The following is a 16,647-nucleotide window of genomic DNA, read 5'->3' on the forward strand; positions in this document are numbered from 1 at the left end:
GGTAAACACAGTTGAAGAAGGATTCAGGGCCATCGTACTCTAAAGTGTGTGTCGTCGTACTTTCGCAGGACTTTGAAACCCACCGCGTTCACAGGTTGGTGGCGCCAGCAAGGCTCGTAGAAAACTTGTTGTCTGCCTCTAATAAATGGAGTCCTCTTAAGAAAATCCTCGAGAATAAATAATGCCCGAAATCACAAAGAGCTTCGTAGTTTCTAGCAACGTGACTGTAGAATCTGGTGCCTGCGCTTTCTCCCTACTGCCGGGTGCGTGAGGCTCGGAGTTGCAGTCTGAAAGAACCTGCACTCGAAGGTTCGAAAAGACGTTCGAGAGGAGCGCATCTCTTCTGCTGAAAGTCAACTGGCCCAAATTTCGCGTCTCCGCTGGAGACTGACTCTGTCTCCACGAACAAGCGAGTATGGGCGGCCTCGTTCTTTGCATCCCCCGTCGGCGCCCACAGTCAAACGAAGAGGAAGTCGTTGAGTTTTCCGCTGCAGAAAAGCCAAGAATGTTCGCCGACTTGTGAAACTTCATCTCCTCATTTTCCCCTGGGCTTTTCCAGTCCAAAAAATGGCTTCTTGTCGCGAGACACAGACATAAGCCACGGGTGGCGTCCGCTGCGACTGTCGCCCCCCCAGGGCGCTGGTGACCGCTCTGCATGCAAACGCGAGTCGATTTTTGGGAGAAACGAATGCTGCCTCGAAATCGCGCGAGCGGGTCTCTTTCCAACTTGCCTTCTCTCGATGCACTCGGAAATTCCACCTCTTTTCTCGACCTCTCTGTCCATTTTTCCCCTCGCTTTTTCTCCGCCAAATCGCGAGGCAGAGCCACCCTACCCCGAGATCGTTTTCGGGGTGCACTTCACGCGCTGTTCCCCTTGGATTTCTCTCCCTCTGTCGCCTCTCGTCTGTTCTGTCTCCTCTCCAGCTCCAGAGGTTTCTGAAGGAAAGAATTTCGCCGTTCCTTGCGTCTGAGGTCACCCTAGAGACGCACCTTCCACACCGCGAGGCGTCACACACGTTGGACGGGGACCCTCTTTTCGGAGTTTCTACGCACGTTTTCCCTTTTTTCCGCCTTTCGTTTTCTCCTTTGCTGTCAACACGCGAGCAGACTTCAGCCCATCTTTCTTTTCCCAGTTTTTCTTGTCCTCTTTCGGCAAAGTCCCTCCGCGCCACCCCGTCTCCGCGGGACGGCGAACCGCCAGTCGCAAAGCAGGTGGACAGACAGAACACGCTGACCGAGAGGAGAGTTCCTCGAGCTTTCCAAGTGAGTGTCTCACACCGGCACATTCACACAAAGCATATTTCGGTGCAGACCGTTTATTGCCGAGAAACGACATCGGTATGTTTACCTGCCCCTTGTTAGACGCACTCTTCTCTGAGAATCTGGGGGACCCTGCAGCAGCTGCACGTCCACGATCGAAGGCCGTCGCCGACCGAGTCAAAAAACCACGTGGCGAACAGCAGCTAAAGGACTCAGGAATGGATCAAGTGAACTCGGTGGCAACGAATGGATTTCGGTGAACTGTCTTTTGCACCGAATCAGATAAATACCTGTAGCTCGCATGCGGTAGACGCTTCATGATTGGGACTTGGCTACTCTCCTTCCTACTCCTCGTCTGTGCGGAATGCATGACTCTCGGAAACACGCATGGCTCGTAGCGAAAAGGGACATCCCGATTTGCGTTTGTTTTTTTAAGTCTCCCACGTTAAAGTGTGGAATTGCAGAGTCTACCTTGAGGTTTCATTTTGAAATTTCTATCGCATGCCCTAGTGCAGACGGAAGAGGGAAGCCACCGCAGAATCGTACGCGTTTTAAAACAGACCCTTTTCTGTATTCGAGCAAAGCCAGTGAAAGTTCCCTCGATTTCAGTGGAGATCTGGTACGAGGCTACGTCCAGTGTGCTTCTGTGAGGTTCTGAGAAAGGCGGTTTACGGTATTCGTACATCCCAGAACAGATGTCGCGATATTCATCGGAGTCTTGCTCTTGTTGGCAATGGGGAGGCCGTCGTGCCGCGCTAGTCCCGCAGACTTTCTGCCACGCGTATTCCGTGACATCGCGTTTTCTCTTTTTTGTACTCAGCCTCCGCTCTTGACGATTTCGCAATCTCGTTCTTGCTGCTTTTCTGCTCCAAGATGCAGGCTCTTAGGAGGTGAGAGCAAAAGTCGAGACCCCGAGGTTCTCTAAGATGTCTCCGTCTAGACTATAAATATATGTTCATGTTTATATCAAATAGATAAACAGATTTCTGTATGTATTTGTAAGTTCATGGTATGTATATATATATATATATATATATATATGGGTCATACGTTTCTGCACATAACTACATTTATATATATATATATATATTGTACCGAAATATATCTGCATGTATGAAAATTTTTTGCTTCTCTGTAGATTGATAAATTGAGCATTTCCAGCTGGTCTCTGACAACGCGGAGGGCGCTTGCGGGGACGTGTGCCACGACTTCACTGGATGCCGTAATGTAACAGTGGAACTCGCGTATCCTGCTATCCTGTCGACTTCCTCGAGGCGTCTGAACCGGCAGACCAGAAGTTTTTCCATCGTTTTCTCCGCATATTCTGCATTTCTTTCGCTCTACAGAGGGGCGGCGATCCCTTCTCGCCTCCTGCCTCGCCGAGACAGCTGGATGTCGCTCGCGCCGTTCGTCGCGCCCAACAACGCAGCGGCGTGGCGGAAGCTCCGGGATGGCGCCCAGGAGGTCCAGACTGTCATTGAACGCCAGTCGACGCCTGGGAAGCCGCAGCAAATCGACTGGGCCAAGTGGGAGAGTCAAATTGCTCACAAAGACATCCTTAACTGGTATGAGCAGATTCAACGGACGAGTCCAAGTCGTAGGCTGAAGGACTCTTTCAGAAGAAGCCTGGGGGACGCTTTGTGGACGCATTAGAACGTGGGTCCGGGAAGGAGAACCTTCGAGATGTCGAGGCCAAGCGCCCAACTCGTGGTCTATTTACTTTGGAGGAACGGCGTGTGAATCTTTCTCTTGTCTCAGAAGTTCCTCCCAGTATGATGGTTCTGATCACAAAAATCAGAAACGCGGCTGCCTTCGAAGACGCAGAAGCTGTACAAACAGTGCGGAGAAGCGTGTGTTTGGGGTGCGGAACTGTGTTCTTTTCTTGCCTCCTTTTTGTTTGTTTGTCTGGCTCTGGGACCGGGGGTGCTGACGCTTGAAACATCCCCCATTTGAAGAGTCTTGTTTCCTCTCTGTCGTCCCGACCGAGGCAACGGTCGAAGGAATTATTTCGTCGGAGAGAGTGCGTCTGGAGCTCGCCTGACTCCGGTGCCAAGCTGAGTTGCTCCCGCGGGGGGGGGGGGCTGTGTCGCCACGCGCTGCAGAAGAGGCTTTCGCTGAACTGCTTGCTGACTTGTGTTCAAGTGGTGTTCTCTTGCTTTCTGCCTGTTTCGGAGCGTTCTTTCATTCCCTCTTTGTGGAACGGCCTGGAACCCCGGTGTTTTTGTTTCTGCTTTCTCCAGCCTGAAGACCTTCTACACCAACCAGGTTCAGATCCTCGACCGCGCCCTCGGGGCGCTTGAGACAGCCAAGACGCCGGCGCCTTGCGAGGGCGCAGAGAAAGGCTGGGCTTTGTTCGACGCAGCTCTCAGCGCATGCGCAAAGTCCGTGGAGAAATCCGAGGAGCTGTTGTCGAACGGCGCGCGGGCGCTCTGGGTCTCCTGCAGCAACCCTCCTGTGTGGAAAGTCAATACCAACGAGGTGCGACTCAAACGCCGGAAACACAACAGCGACCCGCCCGATTCGCAAAGCACGCCCTTCAGTGACGTTGCTGTCATGCCCCCCCCCCCCGCACACCCATATATATATATATATATATATATATATATGCATATGTATATATACATGTATACATAGGTATGTGTGTATGTGTGAAGGTTTGTATCCATCCATATACGCACATCTGCGTGCGGCGAAGTGGGGACCGGAGTGTACGAAGAAGGGGAGACAGACTGCAGGTAGAAGGGAAGAAGGAAAGCGAGCCGCGAAAGACAACTGAAGGCGAAAATGTAGAGACTCCCCTCTCTCCGAGTTAGCGTACCTGCGGTGTGCTTCTGTGTGGAACTGTGAGGTGCGACGCGAGTTGGGCACTCTTTTCGCTCCGATGATGTTTTTTGCGTAAGGCGATTTGTGCGCCTTTACCGACGTTGCCAGACTGTTTTGTGGCGCTTTTCGAACTTTGCTCCGATTTCGGCATGTCCTCTTTTCCCTTCTCCAGTGGCTAGATAGCGACCAGTACTGGCAAGCGTTCGTGGAGAAGCATCACTTCTACTCGCAGTATCAGCCCGGAGTGGTGGACCCGGAAGCGCCTCAGGAGGTCGAAGCCTTCAAACAGGCGTGGCATTCGCGGATGGGGAAATTCAACGACAGAAGCGACACACCCATGCTCTACGCGTACATGAACGAGCTGCCTTCGTGGGAGTACTACGATCTTCACCGGTAAACAGGCGAAACAGAAGGAGAAAGACCAAAGGGACGAGAGGAGAAGAAGAGAGAGCTGAAGAAAGAAGACAGGGAACAATAGAGAAGAAAAGAGACGAAGAGAGAGAAAGGAAGAAGGGAGAGAAAGGACGAAGGGAGAGAAAGGAAGAAGGGAAAGGAGAGATGAAACGGAGACAGCTGAAGTGTGTGTAGACGCAGAGATCTGTGTATCTGTCTCGCTGAAGACGCACCCGCATGTTTCGCGAGAAGGGAGAAGGGAAGCGGGTGCACGGAGAGGAGAAAGAGGCGGGGTCGGCAGCTGCTTTTGTCCAGGGGAGTGGAGACACACGCAGAGAAAGAAATGATTTCTTTTTTCGCAGGAGTGCGTTCCTCGAGCACATGACGTACTTCTTGGTTCGAACTGGAGGCGACTTCCGCTTCTTCCCTGAGATGCCGCCGTGGCAGTGGCTCGCACACATGGAGAATCTCCGATTCAAACTTCTCTCTGTGGTGAGTGTTTGTGTAAGGATGTGAGAGCACGCATCATTTTCATGCGAAGAAGGTGCGCCTCTCGTTGCGGCTACTTTTTCCTCTCTTCTCGTCTCCGTCGCCCTTAGTCTTCTCCACATCTCCTCACCGTTTAGAGTAAACGCCGCTGCGTCTCTTCGTTTCTCTCCTGGATGCCGTTGTGTTTCTTTCTCCGGAAACGTCCTCGAATATCTCGGGTTTCTTCTGTCTCTCTTTACATCCATTCATGTATGTGTTTTCTCCCTCTACACAGTGCGTCGCCTCTGTTTTCCTCGCTCATCAGAGCACTTCTTCTCTTTTTCTCTTCTCTTTGCAGGCGCAGAGTCGCCGATCGCAGCTGCAGCTGGCGAATCTGGAGAGAGAGCGTGCACTGGATTTTCTCCCAGTCGACGTGGAGCACCACGGCGAGGAGTACACGCAGAAGTTTCTCCAGTACGAGACAGAGCTTTTCCAGGCTTGCGCGGCCAGGTTGATGGGCCATTTTATGTTCCTTTGTGATCCCTTCATCCCAGTCCAAAGCGCCGAGGCTCTCAGTGCAGTGACGCGCGTCGACAACGGAAAGGGTAAACTCTTTTCGCTCGGCGACGACGTCAACGCGCTGTTCTACCTGCCGGAGCAACAGAGACGCGACGTCGAGAGGCCCACCCAGGCCGTCCAGACTTTGCTGGTCAGCAGCAGAGATGCAGAAAACAAAGAACAGAGAAGAAGTGGGAAGGCAAACGGAGGCCAGCAGTAAGGGGAGAGAGACCGACCGGATAACAGGATAAGAACAGAAAGGGGAAGAGAGGCGGAGCGACAGGGGAAACGATGGAGACACAGACAGAGGTAGAAATGAGCACAGAGAGGGTGAAACAGGAAAGCGTGTACCATCAGACACGAATCGGTGAGGTAATGAGTGTCATTCGGCTTATATTTGGGGTTTCATTTCTTCGCAGGGTCATCTCGAAGCCACCGGCCGCCCGTTCAACCCGTGCTACAGCGAACTGCTTCACGTCCATGCGGAGGTGCTGGAAGAGAGAGGTGAACACTGGTAGGTGAAATCAGGAAATCCGAGGAAGTGAAAACGTTCCTTGTTGGCATCAGCGGTCTTCCCAGAAGCTAGGAAGTCGCCATGTTCCCCGTGCCTTGACCATAGTCTCCGTGGACAACGCCAGCATTCCAGCTCTACGGAGAACTGTTGATTGCATGCTCCCCCTCTAAATCCTTTAAACCATACAGGGGTTTCGTTTCGTTTGTTTACGTGTCTTTTCCGAGTCCCTTCGGTGTGTGGGGGCTTTTCCACCTTCGTGTCTCCTGCTGTAGAGCATCTCTCGCGATTTCCTCCGGCGTATTCTGTCTAGTTCCCTTTCCTCGCCCTTGCCTTTCTCTCTAGGTTGACGGCACCCGGCGAGTGCGTGTCTCAAGCCTTCCTCCGTCGCCTGCGGACAGACGACCCAGCGTACGAAGTGTACTGCTCGTATTTCAAGGAAATGTATGAACGCTTTGCGGGGGCGAAGGAAGTTTCGATGGAGGACGGGCGCAAGCGCCTGGCGACCATCGAGAAAAACGCCCAAGAGGAAGCCGCTGCTTATGGCCTCGCTCTCAAGACGATGGGCAGCGCGGAACTTGCACACAAGGCCCGTGAAGGAGCTGCGAAACTGGAGCAACTAAGGAAGGCGCAGGAAAAAGCCGCAGGAAAAAGTGCCCAGACCGTCCAGGAAAACAAGATGTGAAGCACACAAAGTCGACTGTGTGTGGTAAGACAGGGGAAACGCGGCCACTGGCATCGACCGTGGTGTCTGTACAGCGGAGGCTGCGGCCGTGGCGAGTAGAACGCTGGAGAAGTTGAAAGGGAGGGTTGGCGGCAAGACGGGCAGTTGTGTGGACGATTGTTTCCAGTAGTTGGACATCAATGTCCTGCGACATTGTGGTGACTCAATATATGTTCGAGTCTTATAGGCGGAACGTATGGAAGGTCATCAGTCGTCTTGACAGAGCACAGCTGGATCGTGTAGCGTAGTTATCGCATCGAAGTAGGTATCACTTCGAGTGCGGAGAGCGAGTCCACAACTGTGCGGTCTCGTTTACGCTTTTTGCATGCAGATTGAGGCGGTGGACGCCGTGCTTAGGTGTCGCGCCGAGACCGTAAAAACGCGAGATGAGCTGAGAGGACGGACAAGGAAATTTGTGGAGACAGAAAGAAAAGCATTTGCAGCAGAGAGGGAGGGAATGCAGGGGACCCGAATTTAGCGAGCAGAAATTCACGGGTGCGTTCACTTCGTACACTGCATCTCAAGTACAGCCGGTGCCACGTGTCTTCTATGCAAAAATGGTGTGCGTCCTCTGCAGTTTTCTCTGAAAAACGAGAGGCGCGACCCATCAGAGGGAGGCCACGGCTCGCCTGTGCAAATGTACAGTTCCGTTCGGTCGTTTGTTTTTAACTGTCTGTCGGTTCGCGTTGCCTTGTTACCTTCCAAAAGCCTAGGCTTTTAAACGGGACGCCAAGAGCTCTTACTGCACTGGTGTTTGTCGGATTCTGCACAATGAAACCTGAATCAGGCCTGATTCCGCCAAGAAACGAATCGAAAAAGTTGCCGCTCAGACGCGCATTTTGCGTTTTTGAAACCCAGAGCTCGGCGTCGACTGCCAGGGTTCCACATGCACGGACACGGCACCAAATTCGCGTGAGACAGAAGGAAGCTCTGGCAGTTCTTTCTATGATAATTTCGCAGCTGCCATAGAACCCCTCTCCCGACCTGTTGTACAAGATATTTCTTTTTCTCATGGTGTGTCTGTGGGGATGGTATAAAGCACTGATTTGCACGTAAAATAGGCACAAACGTAGGTGCGAATGTATCCACATTCGTGTGATCATGTCACACGATTTCACTGAATGCCTTCATATATATATATATATATACATATTATACACGACACTCAGGTGTATAGTTGTACGAGGGTGTCCTCATTTTCGCTACTGTATCAAATGGGAAGTAGCATCGATCATCGCATCTAACACCGCTTGGAGGCTACATGCATGTAGCCACCAGACGAAATATCGGACGAAGCTTCACAAAGTGAACCTTTCCATGGTGTATAGTGGTAACCGGTGTATATTTGGGAAAAAACACCTCTGTACCTGCTGTGCAAAAGCCATTCATTTTGGTAGTCTCCTTTTTGATTTTAGTCTGCGCATAATAGTTAGGTCTGTCTCTGACGGTCGGTTTGTTTCGAACACTCGCATCGACGGAATCCAGTTAAGGTCGAAGCGGAGTATGAGGCATTATCTTCTCTCGCGAGAAAGGGGGATCTACGATCACCTCTTAATTCGCTAGCTAGTCTTCGCGTGTCAGAGTGCTCCTGTGTACGGATAAATTTTGGTACGTAGAAAGAGCGAATGAGCAAACACGAAGCCATCCACAGAGCGGAAAACTGGTAACGACGTTTATGGAACCGTTTTCAAGATGTCCTCGCTGTCATCCAATACGGCTGTTCATCCCAGAAGAATCAGACACCTCGCACAAGGTCGTGGGCTTCCTCCTCGTCCTACGTACTGAAAAACGTCTGTCAACATATTGTCGGTGCTATCTTGAAACTTCTTAATCGATGTTTGCATACATTACCAGTTAGATAACCAATGGAGCTAGATTCCCTGCTACAGAGAGCATCTTCCTTCTAATTATAGGTGCTGGCTTCTCCGGTCCCTTAGGAGCAATGGAGCAACAAATCGGAAGAAAAGAAGGCAGCGACAACAAGCAAATTGCATTGTCTCAGCAGAAACGCACAACGCGCTGTCTGTAGACGTTGCTTACTCAGCTCACACGTTACGTCTGACGGTCAACTATCTTTCCTAACTGAATCTTGCTCAATGAAGAGGGAGGAAGGAGCCGACATGGAAGTGCTGATACAAACCGACGACTGTAAGTCCCAGTTATATGACAGGATGTGAGACTCCTGAGATGTACCTGTTCTTGTTAGGAGGGTGGCTCTCCCGAAGTGTAAGCATAACACAAAAATGTCTAGAGAAGACAAAACGGATGGAAATGAAACAAACAACAAGCTTCCAAAAGGGGAGAACGCGGTCTGTTATGTTGTGTTCTTTTAGGCGAAAGCGCCTGGGTGGCACCGGACCTGTTGATTACACGTAGTGTTCTCAGCTCATAAATGTGGAAATAAGAAAGGGAAGTTGCGGTTTTCGCTTTTGTTTTGAAGGATACGAGCTCCAGACTGCCATTGAAAAGCACTGAGGGCTCTCCAGTTTTTCGCTGGGTCTCGGGGGGTTTTCATTGGCATCCGTTTACTGTAGAACGGGATAGAATCTGTCAACTCATTTACGCTCTGGAAGCACGCTTACAAGAGTCGGGTGCCGATTCACGCTGACCTCACGAACACCACCGGCATTTGCATCGTATGTGTGTCTGTACGCTTTCTTGTTCGTTTTTTCCATCTGATTCAGCCACCTTTCTTGCGGAGTTCGCGTCGTCCAGTTTCTGCTGAGAAAACGTGCAGACGTTAGACGCCTGGCAGTGAGCTAATCTCACTACGGGTCAAGAAGTCTGTTCGCTCCTCTTGCTCTGTTTCATCGATCCTTCTTGAGCAAATCAACTGTATTCGTTTTTGTGTGTCGGCTGAGGATCACGGAAAACAACCCCGGTCCTCTGAGGACATTTGTTTGTCCGTCGTTCCCGTGCTTCTGGTTTTGACAGCTGAGATCGCAATCCTAGACACCAGGTTTCTTCGCACAGTTCACATTCGTTGCTTTTTTTGATTCATTAAACTCCTCTACCACCTTTCCGACTCCTGTAGTACTCGTCCTCCCGGTATGTCGTGCTCTTGGGTTTTTTCCGTTTTTTTCCTCCGAAGGCAGCGTTCAGGCTTTTGAACACTTCAAGAGGACTGGCGACGATCTTGTCCCCCCGCCTGCTTTCCTTTTTCTGTTCGAGTTTTTTCCTTGTCATCTCGGAAAAGCTGCTCGACAGGCGTCCGCTTTCCTCGCCATCAGAACGCTGAACGGTCTTTTCAACGCCACAGACTCGCTTTCCACAGGATATCTTGCGCTCTGTCGGGTCTACGTGCATCGCTGCATTGTGCACTGCGGTTTCCTTCACCTTGCTCACAACCTTCTCCCTAGGTTGCATTCTGTCTTGCTCCCCCTTCCTTTTCCCGGTTTCATTTGTCTAGTTTTCCGCGTCTGTCGGCAGCTTTCTCCACGGTGTCCGTTGTGGCACAAAATCGGCAGACCTCTAGGGAAGATGACATTGCGTGCAGAACGCCAGGTGGAATCAAGGAAGGAGAGAAACCGTTTCCTGAGATTGACTACCGAGCCGGTTTTTCAGAACCGAAGAAAGGCGGCTTTCCTCTTGTACCGAGTAGACGCAAACGCCACAGGCGCGTTTGGCTTCTGCGAGTCTTGGCCGCATATACCAGAACACAGAAAGAGTGAATTTTTGTCGCAGAATGGCAAGGCAAGAGAGAAAAAAAAAGCCTTCATCTCCGCTTGTGGAGGTCAGAACAGCTGACAGCGGCGACAAGTGGAGAAAAGGAAGCCCGTCCGGGAAGGAAAATCTCACAAATGCTTGTTCCGTTTGGTTTCTAGCACGGATGAGGCGACTGCTCGTTTTACCGCCGTGCTCGGTGATCCGGCAGAAACGAGCTGCGTTTCTGAGACTTTCTTCTTTCTTGTTTCTCTCTCATGCTGTCATTATCTCCTGCTCTCTATGTGCTCTCCCGTTTCGCTTCTCACCCTTTTCGTGCAGCTCTCCCTCCTATTTTTCGTTTTCTTCCCTAGGTGTCATACCCGGTCTTGCCAATCCGACACCTGTGTTTCAGCAATCCGCCTCGTCTGCAGAGTCTGCCGGGCAGGCTTCACGGCTTGGTCCGAAGGCACAAAGCTTCAGTTCCCTTTCACGTCTTGAAGAAACTCCCTTTTTCTCTACTCCTTCAGCCTCGAACTCCTCAGCTGCCCCCTTCCTCTCTGCCCTGTCTGTGGAAGGACACACTTCTCCCTCTCCCGAGATGCAATCGCCCGTCTCTCCCTCTCATTCCCTTTCTCGTTCTGCCTCTTCTGAATCTCCTCTTTTCTTATTATCTTCGGTTTCGCCTCAAGAGCCTCTCTCTCCCAGCTTTTTTATTCAAACCCCTGAGCATGGACGGACTCCAAGTTTTGCCCGGAAGGCGGTCGGGCCGCCGCGCTCGGCTCCAGGTGGCGCCTATCGCACCAGCCATACAGGCGCTACTCGACCTTGGATGTGGTAAAGAGAGAACACAAAAACCGTATAAATGCAAATAAATGCGCGCGAGGCCACGGGAAGGTCTTGTGTGCACATACACTCGCATTCCCTTTCACTGTCCCGCTTTCTTCACATGTGGTCCAGTGTCATCGGGCCTGTCTCTCTGTAAAAAGAACCTTGATATTTTTCTATAACTGTGGATTTCCACCGCCTTTTCGATTCGCGCTTCCTCCCCGCATGCCTGGGTACCCCCAAAGAATACCTCCATCAATCCACATGCCTTACCCCGCCTACCCAATGGTCTTCTCTGAAGAGTGCCTGTGTTTTCTGTAGACATCCAGCGAGGAAAGGGCGGGACGAGTTCGTGTCGTACCCGTTCTGCATTCATGGCTCAAAAGATGTGTTCTGAATCGGGCAGTGGTATGAGCTAAACAGCTCCATCAACAAAAGCCGCGTTGAAGATGATGAATCCAATTGAGTGTGGTATAGATTTACAATCTTGCAAAACTGACGAGAATTGAACGCAACATTAGCCGGACGCTGACGCTTCTTTGACTAACATAACATCATAGAAGATCTAGCTGCATTACGTTTAAACTGCCCCCCGCAGGCAAGATAGAATGCCGTGCACAGAGCCATTTTACTGCGACATCAGAGGCGTAGTATCATTCAAGAACCGGCAAGAAAGGCACACCCGAATTGCGTGAGACAGAGCGACGACAGAGTGCTTTGTCACCCTTTTTCCCGCTTCCTCCACAAATCTCCAACCGGCAACGATTTGCTTGTCTATCGCAGGATCTGTCTCATGTCCTGTTGTGCAATATAGAGACTGCCTTGGCTTCCTGTGCTTTGAGATCAGTCTAACAGAGAGGAGGAAAGTTCCCCGCTTTACCCACTTGCCTTGTTGCTCCTCGCTGTCTCAGGGCCGCGGCATCTCTCTTTTGCTTGGCAAGTCTCGTCGTCTGGGTCCTTCATCGTCTGAGGCTTCGGCGTGTGGCCCATCGCCTGAAGCAGCGAGTGGGCAGCTGCTTTCCGCCTCCTGTCGTCTACGCCTACGGCCGTCTCTTCACTTTCTTTCCTCTCTTCGCTTCCTGCTGCTGGTCAGCACCACTGCATACACAGAAATTCAATCTTTACCAGATACCCCCCTTAAACAAGTGGCGTGTTCTGCGTATTCCGACCCTTACCACAGACGTTCTGGTTGCCACTCTCTCGACCTCTTTTCCATCGCATACATCCGCCCCCGTCTGCACTGCGCGTTCCGTTCGCTTCCCTCTGGATGCGTTCTACCTTGTGTTCCAGTCTTCGTTTCCTCATTTCTTAGTCAATATGCCTTACAGGCTTCTTTTCCCCCCCTTTGCCGCGCAAATTTCCGCAAAGTTTTTCTGTGTCTTCACAGGGTCTCGTTGCTCTTCCCTCAACTTGCGCTGCTCAGCCGTGTGTTGCTGCACTTGTACGAAGTGGCTTGTCTCCACTGGTTCTGGGCTCTCATGCTGGACCTCCTGGGAGGTCCCGACAGCGCCCTTCTCGTCGTCAATTCTTCGCCTCAAGAGGCAGAACGCTTTCTGCGCCTCTCGGTAAAAGAAAAAGACAAAGGAAACCCACCTCGCTGTCGGCAGCTGCAGAGTCGGGCGCTCGCCCGGCTGCGAAGAAGCCTGGAACATGCAGACGTTGTCTTGGCGTCTTCGCTGATCACTCGACGTCTGGGGAAACGGCGAGAGACGGCGGCGCCTGTAGAGACAGTCTCGCCCAGTGGGAGCGGGGAAGGCTTCGTCAACTGCGACGAAGAGTCGCCAGACCGGGACGAACGCCACCGCTTTACACATTTTGTTCTTATCTGCAAACCGACAGACGAGGAACGCGAAACAGAGAGCGAGACGCCGGAGGAAGAGAAGCAAAAGTTCGCAGGGAGAGTGGAAGAGGAGGACGAGAGGACAGTGAAGCCCAACGGAGACTCAGAGATGCGAGGAGTGGTCGACGGGAAGCAAGCCGTTTGCGGGGGCGGCAGAGCGCAGAAACGACGAGGGAGAGCCGAGAAGAAAAGCGACCCTCACGGAGAGGAAACGTGCATGTCCTTATCTCCATCCTGCACACAGGAAGCTGTGGACACAGACGAAGGAGCAGGGAAAGAACCGAGTGAAAGGGAAAGCAGAAAAGAGGACGCTGGAGAGAAAGGCAAGAAGCCAGCGGCGAGTACAGTTCTCCCTTTTCTTCTCCCTCACTCCCGAGCCGAACTGATTTCCAGAAAAGAAAATGTCACGGCAGCCGCCGACGCGTCGCCTCACCTTCAGGACAGACGGGAACGCGAAGCACTCCACAGAGAAGAAACGAAGGGGAGGCAAGCAGAGAGAGACGAAGAAGAGAGGAGAGAAGACGAGAGGGAAGAAGAGAGAGGAGCCAGCAGAAATGTGTTGAGAGAGGGAATTCCGTCGGTTGTTATTTCCTGCTCTTCTTCTTCATCAACAGCGGCGACGACACCTTGTCAGCAGCTCCACCGAGTGCACGCTTTTCCCCGTTCTCCTCGACGCCGAGAAACTTCCGACGCACGAGAAGAAGAGCAGGACTTCAAGCAAGAAGAGAGGCGAGATACAGACAGAATGAGAGAAGGCAATAAGGAGACTGTGTCGGGCGAGAGAGAAACTCTGGGGGGGCGAAAGACAGACAGCGAAGACTTTGGGGAGTTCGAGAGAGAAGGCGCGAGTCTTTCGATGACTGGCGAGAACGACGCAAAGACGGAAGCCAGCTGCTGTGTTACTGTCTCTCCTTGTACACGAGGAAGTCACGCGAAGGCGCGTGAAGAAGGAGAAGAAGAGACACTGGAAACTCCAAGGGTTCTGCGACGGATCTGGTGCGTTCCTCCACTCTGCTGTTTCGCAGCGAGATCGGAGAAACGGGAATTCCGTGCGGTAAGATTGAAGCTGAAAGAAAATACACATGCCCAAGTTAAACTCTTCAGCTTCTCGCTCGTAAAACGCGCTTTCGGCGTTTCTCGTTCTTTCTCGTTTATTCTCCCTTCTGCAGTGACCTCTGCTCTGTCTCCTTTGTCAGACTTCTGTCTTTCATCAGTTTTTTCAGCTTCTCTTTCGCTCCGTCCTGCGCTCCCGCATCTGTCGTTTCCCCAGGTTCCTTTTTCGCCACATCACAGTCGAGCGTCGACGCTTTTCCCCAGGCTGTGCGTCACTCAGTTCAACTGCTTCTTTTATGACCTTTCTTCTCCTCCACTCTTACGTCATCTCAAATCCCCAAGCGTACCTCCTCTCATATATACCTCTTGTCTCCTTTCTTCTCTTCTTTCTTATCTACTCTCTCGTCCGCGTTCGTATCTATTGTTTCCTCTCTTCTCTCCTGTCTCCTGCCTTCTCTTGTGTCTCCCTTATTCCCTCCCTTCTTGTCTTCAATCTCACCTCCCCTCTTACCTCGTCTTTTATTTCCACGTTTACTTCCACCCGTATTTCATCTCTTGTCTCCACTCTTCTTTCCGCCCCGCCTGTGCTTTGTTCCGCAGAAAGACTTGCGCCTCAGCTTCCTGTGCCTGCTGCCCTACACGTTCCTGAGCTGCGCCGTGACCGTGTTCTCCGCCCTCATTCCCTCGACATTGTTTCTCGTTCGGTCTGCGGACTCTCCCTGCTCCGCCAGTGACGAAGAAACTGCATGCATCTTTGCATCCAGTGCACCTCTCTCGGGGGCAGGCGCGAGCGCGGGAGAGAGGCACTCTGTTTCGACCTGGACGACTTCTAAGACGTTGGAGGTCGCTGTGCAAGAGACCCTTCAACAAGCTGCCGTATGCGCCGTCATGCTGGCTATGTGGGGCATCGGCGTCGTTTACTTTGCGACTCGTTCCTTCCTCAGGGGGTTCAATCTAGGTGAGCGTTCAGGTCCGAAAGTGAAGAGCGAATTCCTCTTTTTTCAACACGAGAACGCGGGACGCCAGGATCTAAAACTCCCAGATTCACTCCATCCCGGGCTGCAGTCTTCAGTTTCGTGCTTCTTTCGTTTCGGTGACCCTTCGTTCGCCTGTTCTTCTTTGTCTCCAGGTGTCGCGGCCTCTTCGTCGAACGTGTTTCTAGGCTTCTTTCCTCGACTTCTTTTTTGTGTCTCATTTTCTGCCTCGGCCTTTGCTTTGTCTTCCTTCGTTGCTTTATGACTCGTGTTCTCTTTTCTCCGGCTCGCGACGAAACGACGCGCGTCGGTCGTCTTTCACCGTGTTCCAGGAGCGAGACGCCCACCAGCGCGGTGGCTATACTCTGTCGTGTGCGGCTTCGAAGGCCTCTGTTTCTACCGAACTCAAGGAGGCAGAGAAATCACGGAGCCAGCACCCAACAGATTGTCTTTCCCGTCAACATGCGTTATGTCTGCAGGACTGAAGTTTCTGTGCATCAAGGTACTCGTGGTGGTAATCCAAGTGTCGGAGATCGTGGCGAAGTTCCGCGGTTCCCCAACGTTTGATGCTGACGTCGCCACTTTGTCTCCTCTCCCGCATGGAGTGGAAGGCGCAGGCTTCCTCGAACTCCACCACTCGGTCTTCGACTTCGTTCTTATCCTGCTCGCGCTACCTGTGACCGTCCTCGCCCTCCGCACTTTCGACCCCAGAGAGCTGCACCGCCTAGAGGACAGAAGCCCAGCCTTTGGAGGCGTGTCTCCTGCGCTGAGTCACCAACTGCTTGCGCTCGAAGGAAAGAGAGGGGAGACAAAGGGAGAGACTACGGAGAGGAGACGGAGGGAACAGGGAGAGAGGACGGGCAGCGGACCGAGAGAACGGCTCGAGGAGACAAAGGGGACACGGATAAGAGACCGAGAGACAAGGGAGAGGAGAAGGACGGAACAAGGAGAGAGGGCAGAAAGGAGACAGAAAGAGGAAATGGAAGAGCGAGCGACGAGAGACTGATAGTCGACATCTGCACAAGGGGTTGCCAGTGGCACTGAAAGAGACGGTGGAGAAGGAGTTTGCAAAAACAAATCAAGGAGAGGGAGAGAAAGGAAGAGCAGAAGGAAGTAGAAAAGTGACCTCAGCTGGCAGAGCAAGATGACGAGGGATAGGCTGGAAAACTCCACGTTTTGTGGCAGACAGGGGAAAAGAGATGGACAGCTCAATCAGACGTGGTTTCAACCGTTAAAAGCACGCCATTCCTGGGGGCTGTTTTCCGCAGCCGAACAACTGAGGAAAACATTCTGCAGCTGTCGGTCGACTTCCACTTTCAGTGGAAAAAGGAACACTTCCTCGACTTTTTGCTGCATCAAATCACAGAAGCACAAAAGACGAACTCTGTGCTGTCGGATTTTGAGACTCATCGCCACAGGTTTCACAGTCTACACGACAGACACATCTGTTACACGACTTACATATATATATATATATATATATATTATTACATAGAGACATACATAGATAAGCATATATATATATATATATATATATATATATATATATATATATGTGTAGATGCATATAATC

At 51.8% G+C, this 16,647-nt stretch overlaps 2 protein-coding genes across 2 annotated transcripts; both read left to right on the forward strand.

Annotated features, from left to right (window-relative positions):
* The first annotated feature begins 783 nt into the window (after positions 1 to 783).
* Positions 784 to 7,537, forward strand: TGME49_268830 (hypothetical protein). The gene is made up of 10 exons (XM_002365535.2): positions 784 to 1,263; positions 2,081 to 2,150; positions 2,607 to 2,825; positions 3,501 to 3,738; positions 4,256 to 4,476; positions 4,839 to 4,968; positions 5,303 to 5,653; positions 5,922 to 6,016; positions 6,359 to 6,722; positions 7,069 to 7,537. The coding sequence occupies exons 2-9, from the start codon at positions 2,134 to 2,136 to the stop codon at positions 6,696 to 6,698; spliced, it is 1,611 nt and encodes a 536-aa protein (XP_002365576.1). The 5' UTR covers positions 784 to 1,263; positions 2,081 to 2,133; the 3' UTR covers positions 6,699 to 6,722; positions 7,069 to 7,537.
* Positions 7,538 to 12,685: 5,148 nt separating this feature from the next.
* On the forward strand, positions 12,686 to 16,080 carry TGME49_268820 (hypothetical protein; the record flags this gene model as incomplete). The annotated part of the gene is made up of 3 exons (XM_018781520.1): positions 12,686 to 14,101; positions 14,701 to 15,058; positions 15,554 to 16,080. The coding sequence occupies 3 exons, from the start codon at positions 12,686 to 12,688 to the stop codon at positions 16,078 to 16,080; spliced, it is 2,301 nt and encodes a 766-aa protein (XP_018636556.1).
* Between the last annotated feature and the right edge of the window lie 567 nt (positions 16,081 to 16,647).

The sequence above is a fragment of the Toxoplasma gondii genome, chromosome VIII (genome assembly GCF_000006565.2).
Source record: "Toxoplasma gondii ME49 chromosome VIII, whole genome shotgun sequence".
Lineage (NCBI taxonomy): Eukaryota > Apicomplexa > Conoidasida > Eucoccidiorida > Sarcocystidae > Toxoplasma > Toxoplasma gondii.

Excerpts from the sequence above, each read along its gene's own strand:
- TGME49_268830 (XM_002365535.2), top strand. Across the intron at positions 3,739-4,255 it reads GGAAAGTCAATACCAACGAG|TGGCTAGATAGCGACCAGTA; the intron begins GTGCGACTCAAA and ends TCCCTTCTCCAG. Across the intron at positions 4,969-5,302 it reads GATTCAAACTTCTCTCTGTG|GCGCAGAGTCGCCGATCGCA; the intron begins GTGAGTGTTTGT and ends TTCTCTTTGCAG.